At 27.2% G+C, this 26,798-nt stretch overlaps 5 protein-coding genes and 1 long non-coding RNA gene across 12 annotated transcripts in view; 3 read left to right on the top strand and 3 right to left on the bottom strand.

Annotated features, from left to right (window-relative positions):
* Positions 1 to 1,316: 1,316 nt before the first annotated feature.
* On the bottom strand, positions 1,317 to 3,192 carry LOC124952626 (protein phosphatase inhibitor 2-like). Its single transcript, XM_047502770.1, has 4 exons — positions 2,936 to 3,192; positions 2,084 to 2,254; positions 1,813 to 1,901; positions 1,317 to 1,628 (listed from the first exon to the last, which is right to left on the bottom strand). Exons 1-4 carry the CDS (start codon positions 3,013 to 3,015, stop codon positions 1,411 to 1,413), a joined length of 558 nt encoding a protein of 185 aa, XP_047358726.1. The 5' UTR covers positions 3,016 to 3,192; the 3' UTR covers positions 1,317 to 1,410.
* Positions 3,193 to 3,882: 690 nt separating this feature from the next.
* On the bottom strand, positions 3,883 to 7,607 carry LOC124952620 (protein CREBRF homolog). 4 transcript variants are annotated; one of them, XM_047502757.1, is made up of 6 exons: positions 6,817 to 7,606; positions 5,973 to 6,625; positions 5,456 to 5,872; positions 4,843 to 5,337; positions 4,582 to 4,704; positions 3,883 to 4,509 (listed from the first exon to the last, which is right to left on the bottom strand). In XM_047502757.1, exons 2-6 carry the CDS (start codon positions 6,613 to 6,615, stop codon positions 4,415 to 4,417), a joined length of 1,773 nt encoding a protein of 590 aa, XP_047358713.1. In that variant the 5' UTR covers positions 6,616 to 6,625; positions 6,817 to 7,606; the 3' UTR covers positions 3,883 to 4,414. The 4 variants fall into 4 exon arrangements, with proteins under 4 accessions (XP_047358713.1, XP_047358715.1, XP_047358714.1 ...); XM_047502759.1 differs by having other exon boundaries at positions 5,973 to 6,560; XM_047502758.1 differs by having other exon boundaries at positions 6,821 to 7,606.
* A 523-nt stretch (positions 7,608 to 8,130) lies between these two features.
* On the top strand, positions 8,131 to 11,525 carry LOC124952619 (putative uncharacterized protein DDB_G0282133). 3 transcript variants are annotated; one of them, XM_047502755.1, is made up of 5 exons: positions 8,145 to 8,445; positions 8,524 to 9,858; positions 9,979 to 10,589; positions 10,699 to 10,985; positions 11,065 to 11,525. In XM_047502755.1, exons 1-5 carry the CDS (start codon positions 8,371 to 8,373, stop codon positions 11,232 to 11,234), a joined length of 2,478 nt encoding a protein of 825 aa, XP_047358711.1. In that variant the 5' UTR covers positions 8,145 to 8,370; the 3' UTR covers positions 11,235 to 11,525. The 3 variants fall into 3 exon arrangements, with proteins under 3 accessions (XP_047358712.1, XP_047358711.1, XP_047358710.1); XM_047502754.1 differs by having other exon boundaries at positions 8,146 to 8,445; positions 8,524 to 10,589; positions 11,065 to 11,523; XM_047502756.1 differs by lacking the exon at positions 11,065 to 11,525 and having other exon boundaries at positions 8,131 to 8,445; positions 8,524 to 10,589; positions 10,704 to 10,847.
* Positions 10,980 to 14,167, bottom strand: LOC124952628. Its single transcript, XR_007101959.1, has 2 exons — positions 13,282 to 14,167; positions 10,980 to 11,105 (listed from the first exon to the last, which is right to left on the bottom strand). It is a non-coding gene; the product is annotated as an uncharacterized LOC124952628 (long non-coding RNA).
* On the top strand, positions 11,546 to 13,054 carry LOC124952623 (cAMP-inducible prespore protein D7-like). Of its 2 annotated transcripts, none has more exons than XM_047502765.1 (3): positions 11,546 to 12,111; positions 12,178 to 12,392; positions 12,453 to 13,054. In XM_047502765.1, exons 1-3 carry the CDS (start codon positions 11,774 to 11,776, stop codon positions 12,902 to 12,904), a joined length of 1,005 nt encoding a protein of 334 aa, XP_047358721.1. In that variant the 5' UTR covers positions 11,546 to 11,773; the 3' UTR covers positions 12,905 to 13,054. The 2 variants fall into 2 exon arrangements, with proteins under 2 accessions (XP_047358721.1, XP_047358722.1); XM_047502766.1 differs by having other exon boundaries at positions 11,549 to 12,090.
* Positions 13,542 to 26,798, top strand: part of LOC124952621 (all trans-polyprenyl-diphosphate synthase PDSS1) — a 26,493-nt gene continuing 13,236 nt past the window's right edge. The window contains exon 1 of the mRNA XM_047502762.1: positions 13,542 to 13,771. Coding sequence (XP_047358718.1) covers positions 13,616 to 13,771 — 156 coding nt within the window. The 5' untranslated portion in view covers positions 13,542 to 13,615. The remainder of the gene's footprint in view (positions 13,772 to 26,798) is intronic.

Below are 26,798 nucleotides of genomic sequence, written 5' to 3'. Positions count from 1 at the left end.
TGAATCTCTCTAAATATGTAAACAATATAATTTTCTTGTTATCTTCTAAAAATAATGGCAATTAATTTTTGCAAAACAAAAAAAACCACCTTTTAGGAAGTATCTAAAATATAATTAAAATTAATTTTTTCGTTAATTTACGTAAAATAATTCAAACAAATTGCGAAATGTTATTAGATCATTAGTTGCAATTTTTTTTGTTTTTAATACACCTGTAGCATAAAAAAAAATCGTATAATATTATATATATATATATATATATATATATATATATATATATATATATATATATATAATATATATTATGTGTAATGAAATTCAATAAAAAGATAAGAAGGAATAATTGTTAATTAATTTATTTATCTTTGGATAATACATCTTTTGTTTCCTATGCATGGCAATTGTTAATGTAGTTAATAAGCATACTATAAAATAGCTTAAAATTTATTTGCAATAGTTCCGCGCAACTTTCATCGAATTCACTTTCGTTTATGGAAACAATTAAAATCTAATGTAAAAGATATATTATCAGCATCTTTATTGATTACTATCACTGTAATAAACTGTAATAAAAATGTATCTAATTATCAGACGGATATATTGTACAATATATTGTTATTTGACTTCAAAAGGAATGGCAACTCTAATAATATATATGCATACACTTTCTTTGTATTAGTCACAATCATATATCTCGTTTTAAAAGCTATGCTACGTTTAATACGTTACTTCTAATTACATACTTCAGTCCATTGTTACATTCAATGGCTTATGTCTATTTAGTATATATAAGAACAATTATAATCATTGTAGTATGGAATACATGATTGAATTTAATTGCCTTCTTCTCAAAATTTATGTATTCCTTTCTATTCAATACTGCACACGTAAATTTGTACTAATCTTGACACGAGGTTGGTAATGGTTGTTAAATGTAATTTAATTACAATGATGCAATGTTATATTATTTCTATTATGCATAGCAACATAAAAAACCAAAATGTAATATTCTAATAAATATGAGTCATTTTAAATGCACGATAATTCAAATTATAATTTCAATTGTACATATATACAAAATTATTATCACGAAAATGCCTAATTTATAATAGTAGTCATTACACTGAAATGTGTATATATATATATATATATATATATATATATATATATATATATATATATATATATATATATACATATACAAATATAATTAGTATAAAACGAATAATTATGTAAAGAATTATCAAATAATAATGATTATTGATCGAATTTTAATATATATTAAAAGATGTAACTAATCATTAACATACTGAAACTAAGAAATTATAAAAGTCTGTTATATTTATTTACAAATGATGACATAAAACTATCTATGATATAAAATTGGATTACTAAAGATTTGTTTGTTATTTATTTGTTTTCCCTTCTCTTACAGGACGGCATGCACTTAAAACGTGTTTTAAATGCGTTCTCTTCTCCCGACGATGTATCGCTGTCAATTTTATTTTCCACTTCATCATCCTCATCTTCGTCTTCGTCTTGTTCCAAAAGCTGTTTACGTGCTAGTTGAACAGCATGCCATTCACGATAATGACCTTTCCTTTTTGCTTCAAATGCTTTCCTCTTTTCTATAATTAAAGCATGTTATTTTGCAAAATAAAAATAATGACAATTACAAATTGTTTCCCTTCAAATAAATTTTGCATTATTATTATTATTATTATTATTATTATTATTATTATTATATTAGATAATATTCCTTTATTAAATAAATCTTGTAACAAGATTTTAACTTAAGAAGAATTGCTTCACCTCTTTCCTCTGGTGTTTCTTCATCTTCTTCATCCTCCTCTTCCTCACTTTGTTCTTCAAAAACTTTTGGTTTAGTACCTTCAGCTAATCTAAATATTTATAAACAATTTTTAACAATTTCTAAAATATATTTCATTAATTGTCTCAAATTAATAAAATGATTATAATTACATAGAATATAAGATGATAGCCTTTTATCAATAATTGACTATTTTATAGCAATGAACTTAAACGATCTACATATATATATATGCATCAATTGAACACTCACTTTGCTGCAATGGCAACAGAGTCTAATTCATCGAATTCATGTTCACTGCCAAGGCCTTCATAATTATATGGGGTTTTAGGTTCATCTATTTTCATATGGCCATAATCTTTCTCAGGCGGATGAAGAGTTGCAATAATATTCATTTCATCCCATTTTGTTTCTTTACTTGGTCTAAGCAAAATAAAAAAATAATATACAAATTTTCCAATCCTATTAAATTTTATAAAAATATAATAATTATATATATATATATAAAACATATAATATATTATTATATTGTATATTATATAATATATTATATATATATATATATATATATATATATATATATATATATATAAAATGTATATATATAAAATATTTTTTGTAATACGTAAAATTCAGGGATGCTGTACTCGTACATGTTATATTTTTATTATTATTTATTATGTATTATTATATCGATTAAATAATTCATGGATTTATATAACGTAATATATATTTTTAATAAACTAGTGCAATAATCATAAATCATCTAATTTCGATGATATTAATTTAAATGACGTATGTATTAACTATGGAGGATGCATACAAAATATATAATTCTTTTTCAATATTATTACTTTTAATATTTAGTTATTGAATATTTACTTTTTTCCTGTATTTAAAATTTGAAAAAGTATATTAATTGGGTATAATATATATATATATATATATATATATATATATATATATATATATATATATATGTATATATATACACAATGTAAACTTGTTCTGTCCATTTTAGTCATGCAAAGAAAATTTTCTGTGAGATCATCTTTTTAATTTTACAAAGTGACGATATAAATGTATAATATAATAAATGATTACCTAGGCGCCTCTGGATTATCGAAGCTACTGGACGTTTTCAAGATTCCTTTAGAAGGCCGTTTCGACAGATTTTCTGCCATTATTTTTGAATAGAAATAATCACTTACGGTATTTTTCGCATAATCGGCATAGTTACTTTGAAATTTGATTCACACTGAATAACCTCACTTCGTACACACCGCATATACACGCACAAACACTAGCACCGTTTCTGCTTTATCGTCATCATTCCTATCGTATATTAAAATATATGTATAATAGTTTTACGCAGCAAATGTTTAATACTATAATCCTCAGCCAATCATTTTTCAACGATGTTCAAACGATAAGAATGAACCAATAGAAACCATCCTTTAAGCGAGCAAAGCTTCAAGATTATTTGTTTATTGTACGATTTTTTTTTTTTTTTTTTTTTTTTTTATTGAAGCTATTGTATTGCTTTAAAATAAAAAAAAAAATAATTCAAGAATACATTTTTTCGTCGTAGAAAAGTAATTCGATTGTTACCTAATCGATAATAGTTTTTTTCTTTTTTTTTTTTTTTTTTTTTCATGAATATCAACGATCAAACTTACAAATAGGATTTAATAATAATATCTAGCTAATTTAATATATGCAAAGGATAATATTCTTTGATTATATAATATATTGCAGAGCAGATGTTATTCAAGGTATTAATATTATACGTAATTATTACTTCTCCTTTAAAAAAAAAAAAAGAAATCAACAAGGCAGATGTATTTCTTCGTCTTTTTTTTTTCTTTTTAAATTTTCATAAAGACATAAACATACGTTTTCATGCCCCTGCTTGATAAACTATTGTTTTTTTTTTTTCTTTTTTTCTAAAAAGTGCTATATGTATATATGCGTACATACATAAATAGATGTAATTACGTGATCAAATTTACAATAATGATTATAGGAAGAAAAATAGTTATATTCGATTATTACAGAGAATAAAAGAATTTTATTACAGGGTACTTCATCGAGTGGTCAATTTTACTGCATAAATAAGGTACATCGTTCCTGTTTGATTAAGATTAAAAAAATAGTATGTACAGTTGAACCAATACTATATACAATAACAAAGAACACAGTCTTTAACAAAATGAAGATAGTATCATATTATAAAAGCTGAGTACACAAAATTTTCGGTTCTGCGATTTTCTTAAGAATATGAATTTCTACCTGTAATTATAACATAGCGATTATATTTATTCACATTAATCAATAAATTAACAATAGTTCCTTAGCGCATTTTCACAAAAACAAAATGAAGCTGTTTTAATGTAAAAGTATAATTTTTCGTTCGCTCGCTCTCTCTCTCTCTCTCTCTCTCGCTCTCTCTCTCTCTTTCTCTCAATCTTCTGTACATAAGTATAAACATAAAGTTGATGTAAAAAAACGAAAAAAAACAAAAAAAAAAAAAAAACAAAAAAAAAACAAAAAAAAAAAAAACAAAAAAAAAATTCGTTTATATTAAAAATCATCAATGCCACCATCAGGCACTCCTGCTTTGACCTTGTCTAACACTTTATTGACAAATTCTGTAGAGTGATTTGCTATGCGTATCTCTGTAATAGGAAATATGATATTAGGATATCAATATTGTTTTCATGTATATAATTATGTTAAGTTATACTAACTGGTGGCCAATTTGCAATATTTTTCCATTTGTCTTGTTAGTTCTTCCTGATTTTCAGGATTAGGTTCCGTTAGTTTAGCAGCTAAAGTTTGTTTTGCTTGTGATATACCTTGGATCAATCGTCCTATGATAAAAAAGCATATCATTCAAAGTAATCATTACATATATATTTGTATACACATATACATATGTATAGACAAAGTGAAGCTTATATATATATATATTTTTTTTTTTAAATAAATCAGAACTATCTTTACTCAACTGTGCTCTTGTTCAAGACCATGTAACTTTATTTTATTAGCTTCATGTTGAGCTTTTTTCTTAAGACGACATGCGCGCGATGCTAATTTATTTTTTTCTTTCCGCGTTTTAGGCCTCGCTGTGAAAGGCAATTCAGAAACAGGGGTCATATCGTTTATAACCCGCGAGAGCTTATCTAATTCTTTGCCAATGCTAAAAAGTTTTCGTGGATTTGGTGTAAGATCATTGCCATCTCCTTTACGTGCTTTACCACTGTGCTTGATTCCTCTGAGAGCACAATGAGGACTGAATACAGGATCTGTAGCTTCGTTCAAAACATGAGGATCTTCCAGTCGTGTTCTCGCAACTAAACGCTGACCTTTTGGACCCTTTGCTTGAACATTATATTGCCAAAAATATCTTTCCTTTTTACTGTGTCTACTCTCTCTTCCTATGTCTGCTGTATCACCTCCTACACTAACATTACTTTGGTCTTCTCCATCGCTACCACCAGTATCTGTAAAAAAAAACTTTATTATATTTCTTTATTATTTTATATACATATATATATATATATATAAAATAATATATATGTATATATAGTATGATGCAATTTTTAATGTATATTTGAATACCATTATCACTGCTGTAATCATCATAATGATCACTGTCATCATCACTGTCTTCATATCCTTCATCATGACTAAGGGGATCTAAATAACAAAGTGGGTCTGGACTAAGAGCACCACCAGTGCTTAGACTACTCGTAGATCCTGCTTCAACTAGACTAAGACTGCCAGTACTTAAGAGATGTTGTCGTGGTTCTCTATGAGCCCAAATTTGTTCTAATCCCATGGATTGTGTTGGTGCAGACATAGAGAGCCTAGAAACCTTAGGTTTACCACTTATACCAGACGCTGTATCAATTTGGCTAGTTACTGGAGTATTAAATGAATTTTCGTTTCGTTTCATTAATAATTCGTGAAGAGTAGAAGGACCAGTTGATCTTGTTGCCGTATGAGGAGAAGTCGAAGAACTTGCTGTAGAACTACCTATGAAGTATCAGCAAATAACAATTATATAAAAAATGAATAATGAATGTAAATAAAATTTTGTGATAAAATAAAAAAAATAAAAAAAATGTATACACACCTGCAATATTGCTAGTTCCTGGACTGGTAAAAACAGGAGGACTGACACCTTCAAAATTATCTGTTATATTTATATCTCTATTCAATGTAAATCCACTAGTATTTGTATATGTTGGGCAACTTTTGAATGCAGTTCCAGTTTGTGGAAAGCTACTGGATGCAAATCCAGGTCCATTACTATTAAACAAAGAAGAACCACCAGAAGGAATAACATTGGGTCCGATCCTTAAAGGTTGAATGTATTCCTCTGGCAATAATAAATCATCAAAATTTAAATCTCCTAATAGTGTATCGTCATTGGCATTTAATTCAGCAAGCGTAGGTCCTTGTATAAGATCTGCTTTATCAACTTGGAATATATCATCATCGTCCATTTTAAATGATATATCCAATTGATCTGGATCCATTTTGAAGGGAGATTCAACATGCTCTGGCCTATTACTCCAAGTAGATGTTTGAAGAGGAGAAGGAGAAAATTGGTCGTATATACCTCTTGTTCCTCTATGTCCTCCAGGTATTGGAACAGAGGCAGAAGATGGACCCATTTCTTGTGGAGGTTCATGTTTCACTATACTATCCATTGTGTTATCTTTAATATCCAATAAAAGTTCTGGATAACTAATATCTCCCATTTGCGAAACCATATATGTTTCACTGTACCAACATAAATGTTTTGCATTTGTAGAAACTTTAAACTTTTGAGATGCTCATATCTATATATATATATAATGTTTGTGTGTGTGTGTGTGTGTTTGTGTGTCATATACGCACGCGCGCGCGCGCGCACGTATATGTACATATATATATATATATATATATATAAATACAATATAAACAATAAATACCTACGTTACTCGAGCCTGTTGTTTTGTTTATTTATATACACACAAAAACAATAATAGTTCTTTCACATTTGAGTAGATGATTAAAAGAGAATATATGATATATTGCTATTAAACCACTTGAAAATTTCACTCATTTAATCGATCTTTTGTAAAAGAGGTGGAAAAAAAAAGAAAAGGAAAAAGAAAAAAAAAAGAAAGAAAGAAAGAAAAAGAAAAAGAAAATGACAGAAAGGAAATAAAGCTCAATGGAAACATCTGTGTAAAAGCATAACTTTCGTTAAATTCAATTAATATAACAAGCGCATGTCTAAACACGCGTGGTCGGGGACGCGCGGATTAATAACACTTTACGATGTAAATATTCGTGCGTAATGTTCTACGAATTCACTAATATTCAATAATATCAAACATTGCCCATGTAATAATCCCGAACACTATGGTTTACACAGTCTATTAGACAGTCCGCGTGAATGTCTAGTTGATCGGTTTACATACTGGACCCTCTACATTTACGATATCCACGCACAATGACCATGACTTTCGTCAGCAAGTATTTTCTTCTATAACCGAGAACATCGCAAGTAGATATACATTTTCCTTTTTCAAATGATATCTATAATTTTTGTTTAACGAAAAATATAGAATACAAAAATTAATAATAAAATCATTTGACACTTAATATCGTCCAATACACATTAGAAAATAATACATTAGCAAGCTTTCTCAGACAAGGGTTTGTTATTGTTTTGCAGTGAGATCGTGAGCAAAATATTACTGAGGTTTGCATAAATGAGAAAAGGTCACATGATATGTAAACGGATAATCGCAATATTGTTGGTCAATCAAGGGACAAACCAACGTTTCTTATTTAGGGAATTTACATTTATTTTTGACCATACGACATTATCTACCTATCAGAGAATATTTAGGTGTGATTCATCACGTACATTCTTCTATATTTCATACGTTATTGGTTGAATATAATCGATCGTACGATTAACTAACATTGATTTCGTAGCATGGCATTCTTTCTTCTTCTTTATTGTTGTTTTTTTTTTTTCTTTTTCTTTTCTTTTCTTGTTCTCTTTTTTTTTTTTTTTTCTTTTTAGCACGTTTATTTATATAACAACATTTCAAATAAAGTTTAAATATTACTGATATGTACTTTCGCGATAAGTATCGCGTATCTATCGTTTTTTATTTGTCGAATTTTTAATAAATTCGCGATATCGATATACGAATAAAAATTCGAATAAAATTTGATCGTTATTCGTAATAAATTTTTATTGTAATTCATTTTGAAATTCAAAAAAGAAATTCTTATTCGATAGAATTTAAATTGATCTATCTACCAATCACATTGATGCTATAAAGCTTAACGATTTCGCGCGGGACATTAATCTTCTGACAGTGAAATTTTAATATACGTTGTGGTTTGGCGTTATTGAGTGGACGTTATTTGAAATATTTCTTGCACGATATATATTATAATAAAAATTGAAGAAAGAGATATTACTTGAATTATTTAATATTTTTACTCTAAACGATTAAAATATGCAACGTCAATTTAATAATGATGTAGAAGAATTTGAGCCGAGAATTACACCTAAGCCTGCAACGAAAGTTGAGGTACATTCATTTTCATATATTTTAACTTTAATCTTTCTTCGATACTTTATATAAATAGATAAAACATGTCGTATGTAGAATTTTGCAGTTTCATCGGTGCCAGAAGTGTCTCTTATTTTTGATAAACCTTCAGAGAATAGGAATCCGAAGTCTGACATCTCTGTTTCTCCTTCTTTTAACAAGCATGCATCGTATGCTTCTTGGAGGCAATATAATTTTTCTAAAACGCCCAATTACAAGATCGATGAGATTGACAATTCACATAAAGTCCAACATGATTATAAATATAATCCTGTAACCTCTTTACAAAGTATTGATAGAAGTAATGATTCATGTGGTAACGGTAATAAAATCTTAAAGAAAGATATGCATGTTCACAAAAGAGAACAAGATCATATAAGGTCACGTACACCACATAATTATCCATTTAATACCACATGTGCGACATTGCATAATCCTAATAAAGATTATTCTGACTACAATGAGAGGACAAGACTATTAAGTAATTCTAAACAAGATTTGAATACTTATAATGATCATCATAATCATAACACAAATACACCCTATGTTTCTACAAATAAAAAAGATTTGGTTCTTCAAAATTGTATGCAAACGCAGGTCAATGTAAATAATACAGAGAATCATCCAAATGTGCATAATTTAACTACTCCAAATGTTTTTTCTAATAATAAATTTCCACCAATGTCACATCATCCAAGCTATCCATATCAATATTTTGACATGAGTACATATCCTTTTCCACCATTTTATCCAATGCACCATCATAATACGGATAATCATGAAACAATCAAAAATTTGTTGCAACTAGTTAATACACAAAGTGAACAAATTCAATCTTTACAATCGCAAGTAGATAATCTTTTAAAAATGCAGAAAGATATTTTAATGGAGAAAAAGAAATGCGTCTGTTCAACTCAAACGGTACAACAAAATGGATACATTCATGCAGGAACTATTGATACTTCCAATTATCAAACAACTCCAAATCAAAAAGTTAAAAGAAATGCCTGTCAAAGTACCTCTGTTATAGAAAGAAATGTAGAAAATAGTAAAGATATTAGAATTATAAATCAACCAGAACTTATTCTGTCAGAGCAGCATGCAGAGAAAGGTGTAATGGAACAACAAGTATCTATTGGTGTGATGACAAGTTTTGAATTTACGGTTCAAAATAATCCTATTGTAGTGGACTATACTGAAAATCTTCAAAAGGATGAGATACAGAATGATGTTATAAATAGACAAAATAATAAACATTTGCAGGAGACTTGTGAAACATTGAAAAGGAATAAAAATTGTTTTACAAGACTTCCTGTTGGACAGTTGGAAAATATAGTTGAAGATTCTGAAAGTTATTTATCCTCTAGTCAACCACAGAGTAGTAATTTTAATGTAAGTTGTTCAATGAAAGATATACAGGAAAAGAGAAATCATGTAGATACTCAAAATGCACGAAATATTCCTGTAGAAAGAATAAATGGATCATCTCAATCAAATAAAGATATATTTCAGAATTCTAATAAATTGAATGCACAAAAGCAAACATATTCGCCAATAAATTATGAAAAACAAAGAACAAAAAAGGAAGATATAAAAAGACTTACTAAAGATACAGGATTTTCTCCTTATAATTATGAGCATTGTATAACAAATGATGTACTTAATGATCCAAAAGAATATACAGAAGCAAAGAATGAAAACAGATGTGATAAGTCTGATGGTTTTGCTAAAACACATAAACGCGTAGAAGATAGTTTGGTGCTAAGTGGTGGTGATTTTAAAATAACTGAAATGGCTCCTGTAACACCTGAACCAAGTATTCATGTTGATATGCAAGAATATTCTAGCGATGAAGAAAGTGATAAGATTAAACGAACTTCCAAAGTTGGATGGACTTTTTATAATAATGTCTTAGGGCAAGTGAATCAAATTTTACAGAATTCATCGACTGTGGATACTAGTGATCCAAAGGATGTAAAAACAAGAAACAATGTAGAACAAGATGATAATGAAAATAAAACAATATTAGACACTGTGAAGGTTGCCACTTTAGAACAATTACGAAAACTTGGTATTAGTTTAGTGGATAAGCCTGAATCCAGAGAAAAAAATGGTACAAGAAAGTATGTATTTTTCTGTGACATCTTATAGATTTATTTATAAATAAGATATCATTATTAATTTATTTTTATTAATTATATACAATATATTTTTATAATATTGTTTTTGTAGAGTAGAATTTGATTCGTCATTTTATCCACGATTGGACTATCAAGCAAATATTACTCGTGCTACAAGTGGTATTACTGAAACAAATACAAGTATGCACATGAAAGCATTAGCATTAAAATATCTAAGCGATGAACAGCTTGCTGAATTAACAACACAAAAACAGGGATCTACATCATTAAAACAAGTTATGTTAAGTAATATGCAAGGAACTAACTTATCATTTGCTACAATGCGTTATTTAGAAAGATATCAGTTGCTCCCAGGAAAAAATAATGTACAAATTGAAGGTAAAGGATTTATATTTTTCAAATTGTAATCTACAAATTTTAACAATTCAGAGACAATGACAAATACTATCCTTTGCAGATGATAATGTAATGTGCCTGGAAGGATCACCAAAAGCAGATCTGAAAATAGGAAACATTAAACATAGTCCAATAACGCAACAATATCCATACGCACAAATGTCTCGGACCAATTGTCCTAATAAGATATTAGATATATCAACATTGAAACAAATGCCTAAACTTTTATAAATATATGAATTTATGTAATTTATTGAATTTCCTTAGAAAGTGAAAATTCCAATAATTATACTTTTATATAAGCTTATGCTTCCTAAAACCTGGTGCAGAATAATTTTAATATTTTTATACATGTACAAATATATATTTTATATATATGCATAAGTAATAATAATATTTTATATTAGAACATAGCAATTATTAGGATATCAATGTTATCAAAGTTAGTGATTTTTTTTTTTCTTGTACTGAATAAAATATACGATTTAATAATAAAATGTAAAGAGAAACGAAATTCATTATAATTTTGCAGTTATCGTTTTAAATTGACTTATTTTTCCTATATATGTATATATGTATGTATATATATATATATATATAAATTAGATCTAGATTTTTTTATCTTACAAAAACAAGAGAGTAACAAAAACAAATCGAGTATTTTATGATCAAGACCGAATGTAACTATTGACACGATAAAAATTTTTAGATAAGTAATATAATATGTTTTTTTTAATATAAAAAAAGAACAAAAATCAAGAATATTCCTAATGGAAAACGAGTGTGCTTCTTTATCAGAGATACAAACTGACAGATCCTTCAGTAGTAGGACCTCTGTTAATGATTCCGAGAACAGAAACGAAAGTTCAGAGGATTATGAAAATGAACATAATCAAAAGGTTCAGGACGACCTTAATTTAAACATAGATCTTCAAAATGTAGAGACTACTGAAAAAAGTGATATTTTATACGACAATACATATGAAAAACTATCGGCTGTTTTAGAACAATCGGAGAATTCTCTATCAATGAATAAAAATTACGAAGAATTCGACGACAACGAAAATGAGGAATCTAAATATATAGAGTATTTATTATATCATAAAAAGTATTTTAATTGTAAATAATTGTTATGAGTGATCGTTGATATTTTATTAATTCTTTATATTTTCAGTCGTGCTCTTCGAGAACGTATTAATTCATTAAACGAATTGATGATGTATTTGAGAGAGGAATTAAAAAAAGAAGTTACTCTTTGGAGAAAAGAAAGGGAAGAGTTTCAATTATTGAGAGAGCAAAGCGATATTTTTGCATTAGAGGAAGCTACTGCAGCTGCACGTGCAGCTGCAGCTGCGTATGCAGCCGAATCTCCTCTTTCTAATGATATAGGTAATGAAACATGATACATAATTCTACAATGAATATTATTATAATGTATGACTTTTATAGATTATATTATTGATGTAACATCGGAGAAAGCATTAACGGAGCTTACAATATTAGAATATGAGAAGAAACTTGCAAAATATCAGGATACATTAGCATTAGCTCAAGCAGAGAAACGTTATAATATGCATCGTCAAGTAGTTGCCAAAGCTTATGCACGGAGATTGGCAGAAATTGAACAACTTTGTAACGAAGAATTGAAAAAGATTCAACAAAATGCAAGTAATCTTCAACCGCTTAGAGAAATGATGTCCCAATGGTATACCGTTAATAGAAATCATGGGGATACAGCACAAGAATATAATTTCAATGTGGCAGAAAATAAAAATAATGCAGCTTGCACGATAACGGAATATTCTAATTTTCATCTAATCAATGCAGAAGCAAATATGATACCAGAGATCTTAGTGACTAGATTTAACAATGACGATCTATCTAAAGGCGACAAATCTTAAAAAGATTTTCAAAATCTTTTAATATGTATTGTAAATCAATTTTATATGATTATTTAATAAGATGAAACAGATGTGTCTCATTATTAGATCGACGATGAACTTGTAAAACGATCATTTTTATTATGACATTATAATGAAATTTTAAGTTTTTTTTCTTCTTATTCTTCTTCTTTTTTTTTTTTTTTTTTTTTTTTTTTTCTTTTTTTCTATCCTCGAGGAAACGACAAGAGAATTATTTTAATATTAAGAAGAATACAATAAAAATGAAGGAGTAAAAAAAAAAAAAAATGTTTTAATGATCGACCATCGCTTATCAAACAAATTCTTTTCGATACGGATCTCCCTTCAGAATGAACGAGTCAATCGTTTATTATTACCGCTTAATTTGTTGTCTTGCCAAAAATGAGAATACGCGTTTTTACGATCATGCATTTCTTACGATTTATGATCGTATCACTACGATAATATTAGTAAGACGCGGCAACGTCACTGAACGATACGCTAAATATCAAAAACTCTCTTGCATGGAGAAGGAACGCACTCTTTGGGAGTGTACATTTAAAGAGATAACATATTGGGAAAACGAAAGGTGAGCAAAGAAGTGGGGATAGAGTGGGGGAGAGGGTCACATCTTTGAGAAATATCGGTGGGGATTAGTCTAGGTCGAAAGTCTTCACAAGTTGGCTGGCTCGACTCACTACAGTTTTCGCTATGGCGTGTATAGGGTCGAGTCGGCTTTGTGCTCGTGCGGAAAAACTGTGCCAGTTCGGACATTTTTCTGAAATACGAAAGAAACTTTCAACAACATTTACCAAGTCACGAGTGGAGATCGAACGAGCCATAAGCCCGACGGAGAAACAATGTCAGGTAAGCTGTATTCTTGTCCACTTTCTTTTTATATCGTTTCTTACTGAGTCTAGACTCATAAGATATATCCAATATTACGTGTATAATATTAATCAATAATAATTTCGAAAGTTCTTCAAATTAATACGTTCTTTTCATCGTTTAAGTATACCTCTCGATTGTAATTTACGATTGGAAAACATAATTTGATCGCTTTCATTCAGCTTTCTCGAGATTTCTTACGTTATTTGAACATAACCTCAACCGGCATGAACTATTTAATTAGACTAAAACGTACACCTGTCTCGTTTATCTAATGATTTATATAAACACATGATGGCGAATCTATGAAATTTGAAAATTCTTTTATACACATGATGACGAGTCTACGAAATTTGAAAGTTCCTTTAAGAGAAAGTCATCTAACTTTGAAAACTTAAAAGATTACGTAAAACATTGAAATCTTGAGAGATTACGTAAAAAATTTTCGAGGTGAAAATTATCAAAGTAGTCGTTATTATTGTTCTATGCTATGTATTCTTGTTGAAACTTATGTAACATGCGAATAGCACCAAATTTAAATACACATATATATATATATATACATTTTTGTTGAAAATGATTTTAATGGACGACTTAATATCGAATAAAAATATGACGTTAGTTTTGATGCTATACCAGTTGTTAGTTTTTTGTCAACAATGTTTCAAATCTAAAAAAAAATTTGTATTTATCTACATTTGACCTGACCTATTCATTTTACGAATGAACGGATTTTGCGCTCTTCTGCGCCTTCTATCGGAACAGCTGTTTATAGCAGACGACATAAGACGTCTGCGACCACGTGATTCCACCTCTCGTCTTATAATGATCATTTAAAATAAGAACTTTCTCTTTTTATTTCTAAAAAAGAAAAGGATGAATACGTGAAAAAAAATGAGAATCGTTTAACACAGAAAATCCATCCTTTCTTGCGAATATTTTACGTTTAATTTTATCTTGTGGATGAAAGAAGTAGTACTAACTTGACTAGAAGAGCGACATTTGTACAACCGACGCATGCGCATTCTACTCGTTGTAACTTTCGAATTCAAATCGTCGTATGGCGCGACGCAGCAAGATAGAAATCATTCGTATATTGATATATCACGGAGAACAAAATAATCATGTTTAATGCTATAATGTCTTGACAAATATTTCCTCGCGTAATAATAAATTTTTGTCTAATTTGATATATCCCGAAATTGAAAGTATTTGTGTTGAATCAACAAATAGATATTTTCTATTTTTTTTTTCTTTTTTTTTTTTCTCTTCTTTAAAAAAAGAAAACGAGAAGATCGTAATGATCGTAAATATCGAGAAAAAATAAATAGGTATATCTTAGAAAATAGCAGATTTCGTCGATGACGATTACATTGAGTTTCGAATGTCAAATATACTGAGAAACTTTCTCGTACAAAAGTCAAAAGAGGAAAGAGTTGGATTTTGAAATTCTTCGGATCACTTAATGGCACGCCTTGCTTAGCCATAGATTGAACGACTTGCTTATTCGTATTACGCAATCTTTGGGTAAATGTTCCCCTTACTAGCTAGAAATATTCTTTGAGTTTATAACGTTAGGTTCGTAATGGTAAATATTATCCAATTGACGAATGAGAACCGGTTGTAAAGATGAGAACGAAATTTTCGAGATCTTCCTTGTAAGTAGGTTAGCCGATTATTGACGAGAAATTTTTCATAAGTCAATGTATGTGTCTCGTTTGGATGGTCTTGATTTTTTCGATATATTCGGTTTTAAAAAATATAAATTCATTTTATCTTCTCTTGTCGTTTTCATACACACTGTCGATTATTTTTCTTACGTAAAAAAAAACACCAATTTTTTTGTTTAATCATAAAATATCTGAGTATACAAATTATAAAGAATAATTTGATTCGACTTTAATTATTACTTTATGTAGTATTTTAAACAAAAATTCTTATTGATTGGAAAATCAAATTGACTTGGATTGCCTTGGATGTCCACGTCTTCTTCCTTATTTATTTCTTATTTTTATTTCATCCAGTTCCCAGAATTTTATTCTGTTTTGTTATCTTATGCAATATTCATGAATATTTCTGAAGAGAGAGAGAGAGAGAAAGAGAGAGAAAAAGGGGGCGGATTTTAACGTTAAATGATCTATAATTGGTAGAAATATAATCGGTCTAGCCGATTTTTATTTGAATATTGAAATTAATTTTTCGTTTTATTAATTTCATATTATTCATTCTAAATTATTATTTTATTAGTTTCATATTATTAATTCAAAGATGTATCGTTTATAATTTTGTACGTTCCAATAAAAATAAGAAACAAATATCACAAATGTTTATATATATCAAAGAAAAAAAAAATAAATAAATAAATTGAAAAAAAAGAATAAAAGAAAAATAAAAAATTCTTCTACTTTTAAATTATATGAAATTCCAATTATATGCATTTTTGTTTATTATCGCTTAGCTCTATTAATTTTCTTTTTTATTAAAAATAATAAGATTTATATAAATATTGAAAGATAGTACTTTGACGCAGAAATAATTTACTATCTTCTAAATATTTTATATTTACTTATTATGTAATAAGTGGATTATAAAAATATTTGCTAAAGCATATCAACAAAAAATTTATCTGCATTTTAGGTAATATAATAATCGTGCTGATTTATTTTATTATTATATGGTTTATTATTGATTGAAAATTATATTAGATTATATTAGATAATCTAATATAATTTTCAATCAATAATAAATTAATATATTAAATTATATTAGATTTCTAATATATTATATTAGAAAATTATATATAATATATATATCATAGATCAAATAATTTATGTAATAAATATTTTGTTAGAAAATATAAATATGGTAACAAAGGGCTCGATGACCAATTTCATTGATATCATGTTCATAAATTTATATCAAAGAAGATCTATATAAAATTGATTGATTTATGATAAGATTATTAATCGATTAATTAATTTTTTTTACTTGATGGTAAGACAATCGGAATATCTTTTTTTTAATATACTTCTATATGTATACTACCATATTTTTTTTCTCTCTCTATCTATCTATCTATCTATCTCTCTCTTACTTTCTTCACCTCTAAGCTTTCCTCTATCTATTCTTTATTTTATTAATAAAATTAATTCCTATTAATAATAAAACTAATTCCATTGTGCACTCGCGTGCACGCTTTTCATGTTTATTTCGATAATAATATTAGATCATAAGTAAATAGAAATATAGAAGAACTGATTGTAATTTATGGCAAATATTAGCACATTCGAACGACTTCTCCATTCACGGAATAACAGATGAATCATTCATTGTCGCCAGTGCGTCAATTGAACGTTACCTGCATGAATGAACGGAGGGACCCAGCGGAATTTACGCGCCCGATATGCGAATAGATTCAATTTGACTTCTGTAGATATTTCGTACGCTATCCTTTCTTTTTTTTTTTTTTTTGTCGATATATCCGTACTTTTTTTCTTTCTTCCTTTTTTTTTTTTTTTTTTTTTTTTTTTTTTTTTTTTTTATAATGATAAATTTGAAGTGATACATCTATCGTTAAAAAATAATTAATAATATAGATAATTTATATCTGCCGATATATAGTTTGGGTAACGTCAAAATTAAAAATAAATATTATAAGAAATTGATAATAATAATAATTATGTAATAATAATAATTATTATTATAATTATTATTATTATCAATTTCTTATAATATTTATTTTTAATTTTGACGTTACCCAAACTATATATCTGTCGATATATCTGTCGATATATAGTTTGGGTAACGTCAAAATTAAAAATAAATATTATAAGAAATTGATAATAATAATAATTATGTAATAATAATAATTATTATTATAATTATTATTATTATTATATTAATAAAACCAGAAAAGAGCAAACGAATGTGTAGATATATCAAGTAATTAGAACAAAATTTTGTTTTCTCTAAAATCCAAATCTAAAATCTCTCCACCTCTCTCTTTTTTTTTTATTAAGTCTCTCTCTCTCGCTCTCTCTCTCTCTCTCTCTCTCTCTCTCTCTCGTTTTCTTACGAATAAATTTTCAAATTAATTCATCTAATTTCTTACGTCGGGCTTTCCCTCTTGTTTCTTCCGCATTTTTTCCAATGCAAATGAATACGCGTAGACTCTGCTTGGTAATCGACCAGTACATATATATCGAAGGAGACGTCGCATCATGCATATTCGATTGTAATACAAATAATCCTCCTTATTCTCATTGTCAATACTGTCACGAAAATTCTTAGAGATTCATCGCGAAACTCCAAGGATCTTTATTCCCTTCTCTACCTTTTCCTCAAGAAATTCTACGATCTTCGTGTTAATTTGCTAATCCTTGAATGAACTATAGGATATATCCTGATATATCCGTCCTTGATAAAAGACTAAAATAACACTTGTCATAGTATGTAGTATAATGTTATCATCATTAATTAAAAATCATTTTCTTCTTCGTGATCTTTGATATAAATGGATATGATTAAACAAATGATATCATAATTATAACTGTACATAGGAATGTGAATTTAATATCTTATTTCAGTGAAAATGATGAAGTTATAACGATTAAATAAACATTTAGAATCGATTTAAAATGAAGAAAGAAGAAAAAAAATACAAAATAAAATGATATTGGTCTTCGATTTTGACAGAGAGTATTTATGACGTTATTTGATTAATTACAAATTGCTCGTAAGAATTCACATAATCCATTAAAAAGGATATAAAAATTGTACTAATTAGGATTGTATAATTCTTTTTTCTTTTTTTTTTTTATCGATTGAAAAGATATGAAAATAAATTTTTATATAATTAAAAATAAAAGGACAAGATTTTAAAAAATAACATTTCACTTGGCGGCGGTCAAACGAAATGGTCAGTTTCACTTGGTGGACGAGAATGACGTCTAGGCTGCCCTCGATACCCAAATGTGAATCCCAGTAAAAGTTGAACCCGGTTATATCGCTCTCTTTGTACGTGTGTACACGTACATTTTTTTCTTACATGTATGCGTAGAGTAAATATGTATATATATATGTATATATATACACATATAATATACACACACACATACATATGGTAGATATGTGCGGATACCATTATGTGTGCTGGCCGACCAAATGGTTCATTCTTTTTTTTTTATCCCAACATTCTTCTTCTTCTTCTTTTTCTTTCTTTTTCTTTTTTTTTTTTTTTATACTTCAAGTTTCTGTTTGCTGCTTGGCCCTCTTTATATTGTTTTATCTAATTATGTAGAGTCCTTTTTATTTTGTATTTTTTTTGTTATATATATATATATATATATATATATATATATATATATATATTTATCGTTAGTGTTATACTGATAATTAGTTAAGATCTAAGAGTCTTAATTAATTTTTAACAACGCTCCTTCAGCGACTCGACCAGCTTTCTATTTTATTTTCTCGTGAAGAAGATAGAAAGAAAAGAAAAAGAATCGACACTCGTCAAGGTCATTTGAATTAACGTAATGATAATAGTACTTACTTAAGCAAAACTCCACTTTCTCACAACGAAACCCCGGAGATACAGAGATTAAATTAGTGTAAATCATTTTCTCCTTCTCTTTGATTATTTTTTTCAATATCTTTTTCGAAGGCCATATATATATATATATATATATATATATATATATATATATATTTTTTTTTTTTTCTTTTTCTATTATTTAAACGCATTAAAGTTTCCAACACGAGAATTTTGTTTGTTTTCTCTCCCACATATTTGCAGTAAAGAGAAACAATCTATATATATATATATATTGTTAAGATATATATATGTATATATATATATATAAGTATATATGTATATATATATATATATATATATATATATATATATATATATATATATATGTCGAAAGATGGAGTGAAAGTTTGATTAGTCCCATGACGGACGACCGATTGGGCGGCGTTAAATAATTCTGAACGTGAGACATTTATTCCGGCTTCTCTCGATGTTACATAAAATCGCCTTATAATTCTACAACTTTTAATGTTGAAATTTGATAAAGGATCTCTCTTTCCTTTTCTCTTTCGAAAGAAAAAAAGAAAAAAAAAAAATATATATATATATATATAAATAATAACAACAATAATAATAAGTAATGAAAAAGAAAAGAAATCATCGTTTACATTTAAGAAATTTTTAGTAAAACGTGATAACGCCATTTCAACTTTTAATTCGAAGAATTATAAGGACTTTCATTCGGATTTAATGAAATATAAGTGTATTTTACAATTTCAATCGATAAGGACAATGCGAGAATTGATAAAGCTGTTCAAGAATGGATTTATCGTCTCGTTCGTATAATACATAAATAATTTTGATAAATTTTATTTTTTACTTCGACGTCAGTTATATTCAATTTATTTCTCATACTTGATGTTCCTTTGGTCTTGTTATTTTCAATTATAGCGATCAGATTTTCTTCTAGATGAGTAAAATTTTTGGAAAAATTCGTAATTCGTTGGTAATCATTATCGATTTTCCATGGATATATATATATATATATATATATATATATATATATTTAATTTTCTCTTTAAATCGTTTAAACAGATTTATTTTCTGCGTAGATACTATGGAGCTATACGATTCAGTAGATATTTTATTGGTCAAAAGAAGAAAAAGATCATCGAATCTCTCTTCGAATTCCTTTCAATTGGTCAATGCCATTTATCTTTCTCTCTCTCTCTTTCTCTTTCTCTATCTATCTATCTATCTCATTCTCTCTTTCCCTTTCTCTCTCTCTATCTCTATCTCTCTTTCTTTCACTCTCTATCTCCTTTTCTCTTTTCCTTTCTCTCTCTCTCTCTCTCTCTCTCTCTCTCTCTCTTTTCCCAGTAGTAAACATTTGTATAATGTATAATCTATATTTGAAGGCCAAAGACCTTCTTGTCCTTGTCACGTGGAATTATACATAGACACTCATGAACTGTTATCAGGATTAAGATTTATTTTCGTCCGTTTTATAATTAAATGATTTATTTATTTTCTTTTTATTTTGCTTAAACTTAAACTTGTCGAAACTGTAAAATTTTTATCGTTTTTGATTATTGCTAAATCGACCTCGAAAAAAAAATAAAATATTATTTTTCTCTTTAGAATTAAGAGATCTTGAACAAATATTAATTTATTACTAATAAGATATTTTAATTGAAGTATTTTTATCGTCCTATCGTTAAGCAAATATAATTTGAATAATTTTCACGTAAAAAACAAAAAACAATAAAAAAAGAAATAAAAAAGAGAAATAATAAAATTGTCATAAACACTCTGACATAAAATTGTCAGATATTCTATTTATTTATTTCTAATTATTCTATAATATCCGGGAATATATTCCGTGATATATTAATCAATGATATATTAACGAAAATACGCTTTATGTTATTTACAATTAATTTATTTAAAATGAATTTGTGACAAACAGAGAGGAGAAAAATTATCTTCCGTTCGTTCTTCCTTTTCTTTATTGAGCTTGATGTTAAATGGTAACAGAGTTTTATGAATTAAACACTAACAAGAATACGAAAAGAAAGATTTTATCTTGAAATTTTATTTATATGATAAGAAAATTTCTTAAAGTAATATTTACGTTTGTTTCTTTGTGTTGTTGTTGTTGTTGTTCTTTTTTCTTTTTTTTTTTTTTTTTTTTTTTTTTTTGGAGACGAAAAGATTAAATCTATCGATCATTTCTTTCTTCTTTTTTTTTTTCTTTTTATTTTTCTTTTTATTATTATTATTATTTTTCTTTTTTATAATCAAATTCGACGCAAATAAAAAAATACGAAACAAATTTTCAACAAATTCGAAAACAAAATTTGTCTTCTGGACAAGAGATGAAGGTAACATGAAGGTAAATGCATCGGCAGTGCATCGACTCGGATTATTCGTGAGAGAGCGACCTTGATTCGTCGAAACGTTCCGCTCGTTAAAGGCGAGTGAGAGAGCGAATGAACGAACGATTCCAGAATGTGGGTCGTTTGAAGTATACACAGAAAGTATATTTTCCCTCTCCGTATATCTTGACATTCGATATCGTTCGTTGAGGAACGAGAACTCCTTTTTCCTTCTATAACATCTTTGCTTATCTTCCTTGATTCTTAATAATCAAAATATAATCTTTTCTTTTCTTTTTTAGTTTTCTTTTTCTTGGTGTTTCTTTTTTTTTCTTAATTATCTAATTATTTATCCATTTATATATATATAAATATAAATATATATATATATATATATATATATATATATATATATATATATATAGTACATTAATAATAAAAAATCTAAACAGACATGCGAATATAGATAATAATTAAATATCGTAACTTATAATGCATTTAAGGAAATAAAATATTTAAATGGAGATTACATTATACAGATAATTTGTAATTAAAATTTATAATATTTTTATGTTTCTATTTTTGTATAATGATAATAAGTTTTCTTTTTTTTTTTTTTTTTTTTTTTATTAAAATTATTGATATTAAAATAGAATGTAAATATAAATCAAATAAAAGTACGATTATTAAAATAATTTTAATTTTTCGTGATACTTGAAACATCTCTGAAATTATCTTTATTCGATGTTGTTTTGAGAACGATGTCTGGATATAATAACCGAAGATAACGTCACTTTTTATTTATTCTGTCAAATCGCTAATTCAATGACGTTAGAAAAAAAGGAGACTACGAAATCTAATATTAAGAGAATATTTATATCTCCAGCTCCGTTAGAATATATTATGAAAATGTGAAAAATATAAAATTTATATTTTTATAGGCATATTTAAATATACGTATATAAAATATAAAGTGAATGAATAATTTATAAGAATTTACTTTGATATTCTTCCTTCTATTTTTTTTTTTTTTATCTCTCTCTCTCTCTCTTTTTTTTTATTCGCGTAATTATTATCAAGCTTCGTTTTTATTATCGAATTGGTAATTATATACGATGATTGTGGTTTTGCATTAGTATATTATGCTTGAACGAGTTAATGATGGTTCTGAAAGTATATTTTAATTTGCGGTTTAACCGTAAATCTTATTCTTAGAGTGTAGTTTCAATTCTTCTAACAGATCGAGATTGGAATAAATGAACACGAGGATAATATGGAATTTACAACTTATTAAGTTTATTTTTAAAAATTCTATTGTATTTCATTTCAATAGATTTATGGGAGGGGGGAGGGGGTTAGGAGGGAGGAAAAATTCAAAAGACAAAGAAAAAGAAAAGAAGAAGAAGAAGTATAAGCAATAATATCTGTTCGTCGTCATTATTATTCCTAATTTATATCCCAATTTATAATACAAAAGAAACGCGATCGATCGTTTTCCCATTGATTTCCTCGTCTCGTTTCTATATAGCAACTAAATAATTTAGATCGACGAGTGAAAGTTATCCTCCTCCCTTGGAATGCTTTATTAAAAGAGAAAACCTTTTGGCTCAGAAGAGTCGTGTAAGATGGCTACACATAGTACTTGCATATATATATATATATATATATATATATACATATGTATGTATTTATCTGTGTATCATATGCATATATAATTTCGATTAGAAAATGATTCTTTTCTTTTCTCTCTCTCTCTTTCGCTCTCTCTCTCTCTTTCTCTTTCTCTTTCTCTTTATTTTTTTTCTGTCAATTTGCATCTACGTACCTACGTAGGTATATACATATATTCATATATATTTATTCATCGTATATATCAGTATATATATATATATATACTGATATAATTTGATTCAAATAGTTTTTCTTTTCTTAATATCATCTTTATTTTATCGAATAAAGAATCGAATGTTATAAGAGTATTTTCGATTATCCTTCGATAATCCTTGCTTTGTAGATCCGAAGGCGCGACTTTTAAATGACTGTCTTGCGACAGAACCGCTATAAGAAGGAGGCACGCGATCTTACGACACACCTGCCAACTCGCGATCAGAAGTACATATACACATATAACGAACAACACTTAAATACGTTCTACTTTGTTCCATCAATTCATATAATAATCTCACGAACGTTTTTTTTTTTTTTTTTCTCCATTTCATGAGCCAATCTTCGATCAAAGAGACGATTCGTTTCTTTTTTTCTTCTTTTCTTTTCTCTTCCTTTTCTTTTTTCCCGTTTTCTTCTTCTTCTTTTTTTCTTTTTCTTTTTTCTTCTTCTTCTTCTTCTTTACATTCACGTTTCCCTTTTTTTTTCGTTCCTTTCTCTTTTTTATTTTCTCATCTTTAAATTATTTTATTACATCACATTTTCATTAGTTTAGTTAATTTTAGATTTTATTCATCGATCAAATTATTATTCTCGGTCGATGAAAGGATTATGTATATCAGTCCTTTTTTAGATTTTTTTTTTAGATTTTTTAGATTTTTTTTTAGATTTTTTAGATTTTTTTTCTTTCTTTTTTTTTTTTTTTTTTTTTTTTTTTAGATTTGTTAAACGGCTTATGATAAATGGTGCGAATGATCGACAATGTTTATACAAAAAAAATATTACATATAAAAGAGATATAAAGAAATTATAATAGAAAAAGAATCATATGATATACATCTTTCGAGATGACCAGTTTTTATTGTGGCAGATATAGTAATCGTCGATGAAATTAATTCTTGCGACACGATTGAAAAAGGTCGAGGTTTATAGGTTGTAAAGTTTTAATAATTTCTTTACTCTTTCTTTTTTATTCTTTTTTTTTTTCTATTCTTTTCTTTTCTTTTCTTTTTTTTTTTGTTTTTCTTTATTTGTTTTTTTCTCCCTTCCATCGATAAAACCGGTTGCAAAGAGTTAATCTAGTTCATCGTTATTACGACAAATTCATTTAATATTTTTATCGAAGGATATCGATCATTATTATAGAATACGTATACATTTGCGTTTGTTTCTAATGTTAATAATATTCTCACTTCGAGTTCTCATTCTCTCATCTTTCTTTCTCATTGGCCTTTGCTTTTTGATCTTTCATATCTTATTTTATGTTTTAATAATAGATAAAGAGAAAAATAGAGAGAGAGAGAGAGAGAGAGAGAGAGAGAACAGAAGCCACACTAATAGTAGTAATAGTAGTAGTAGTAGTAATAGTAATAGTATTAGTTAATCGTTGAGTAAACATTACGTTATTCGTTACGTCCACTACCACGACTAAGTTCCATAAACATAATTTGTAATGTTCTATCAGTCAATTATCTTTGTTCGTCCATCTTCCTTGCTTTCTCTTTTTCATTTTTCTTATCTCTCTAAAAAATTGCATATTCTGATATCACGAAGAAAAGAAAAGAAAAGAAAAGGAAAGACAAAACAAAAAGAAAAAAAAACCAAAAAGAAAGAAAGAAAGAAAGAAAGAAAGAAAGAAAAAACGTCTTATTATGCACATGTATAATATTTTAAAATTACTTTCACTTGAAATATCTTACACTTTATTTATGATATCGAAAACAATTATTAGTATTCTTTTATTGCGAATGTACATTGCGTACATTCTTTTTCAAGGAATATTAAATAAATACAGTAATAATATATAAACATACACCTAAATATTTGTTTATATATTATAAATAGTATATAAACGATATATAAATTATTATTATTATTATTATTATTATTATTATTACAATAACTGTAATAACAAAGATGGAAGAACAAAAATAAAGAGAACTACGGATTATTAGAAATAGAAATTAAACGAATATGGAACTAACAAGTGAAAATAAATTCCAGTTGTAATGTCACTGACCGGAATCAAATAGTATTCTATCACCCACGCACGTTAACGCGTGCGCGCACACACACATACACACACGCACAAAATATATACAAAAATGTTAAATAAAAGAATCTATACAGATAGAAACATAGAAGGGAGGAGAATACAGTGATATTGAAGACCTGCAATATGGTTAGAAAATTCTTATACCTATCTACTTGCTCATTACAATAAACCTATATATTCTACTATAGCTAACAAGCTCGTAAAGTATAGGAAAAAAAAAAAAAAAAAAAAAAAAAAAAAAAAAAAAAAAACACCTAAGGTTTGAGAAAACTGAAGGAATAATAATAATGATAATAAAAACAAAGTAATTAATAAATTCAATGTAATTGATATGTATTTCTTTCATTTTTTTTTTATTTTTTTTGTTATTATAATTTAACGATCACAAATACCCAACGTTGTACATTCAGTTATATTTTTTTTTTTTAAAAAGAAAGAAAAAATAAAAGTAACAAAAAAAAAAAAAAAAGAAAAAGGAAAAATAATCCTAACAAAATATTTATACGTAATCGCCTTCATCAGTTGTCTACCTACCGTGTTACAAAGTATTAATTAAGTATTTACGTAGTTTTGCGTATTTTTCTTTGACTGGCCTTGGATTTTTCATTATTATTTAGAGAAAGGATTAGAGTGAGTGAAAATAAAAGCAAAATATATAATGAACTTGTCCTATCGCTTTGCCAGAACTGGTTAGTTGATTGGTTAGTTAGGAATGTTGGTTAGTAAGTCGTCATGAAAATTGTAAGACATGCATGGGAACACATTAAAGACGGTCATTGCTCAATGTTCTACGACCTTCTGTAACTGCATATATTTGCATATATAAACATACATACACGCACATATATAATAAAATTTTAACATCCATTGCCCGAAAAGGAGTCCCGTTGATTTCGTTATTGTGATAATTTCGACAAGAGTTTTGATATTTTAGATTTGATATTAATTATAAAATATAATTCCATGACAAGTATATATATATATATATATATATATATATATTTGTATATATAATAATTCAATTGATCAATGCATATATAATGTATGTATAATGTTTCATTTGTATATATAATGTTTCAGATATATTTTATCGCAATAATTTTATGTAATTATACCGTTTAGTATGCTATTTGGCATTTCGAATGTATATTTTTT

Source organism: Vespa velutina, chromosome 10 (assembly GCF_912470025.1).
Source record: "Vespa velutina chromosome 10, iVesVel2.1, whole genome shotgun sequence".
Classification (NCBI taxonomy): domain Eukaryota; kingdom Metazoa; phylum Arthropoda; class Insecta; order Hymenoptera; family Vespidae; genus Vespa; species Vespa velutina.
The sequence above is the reverse complement of the archived record's forward strand: the minus strand, read 5'-3'. Positions and strand labels throughout refer to the sequence as shown.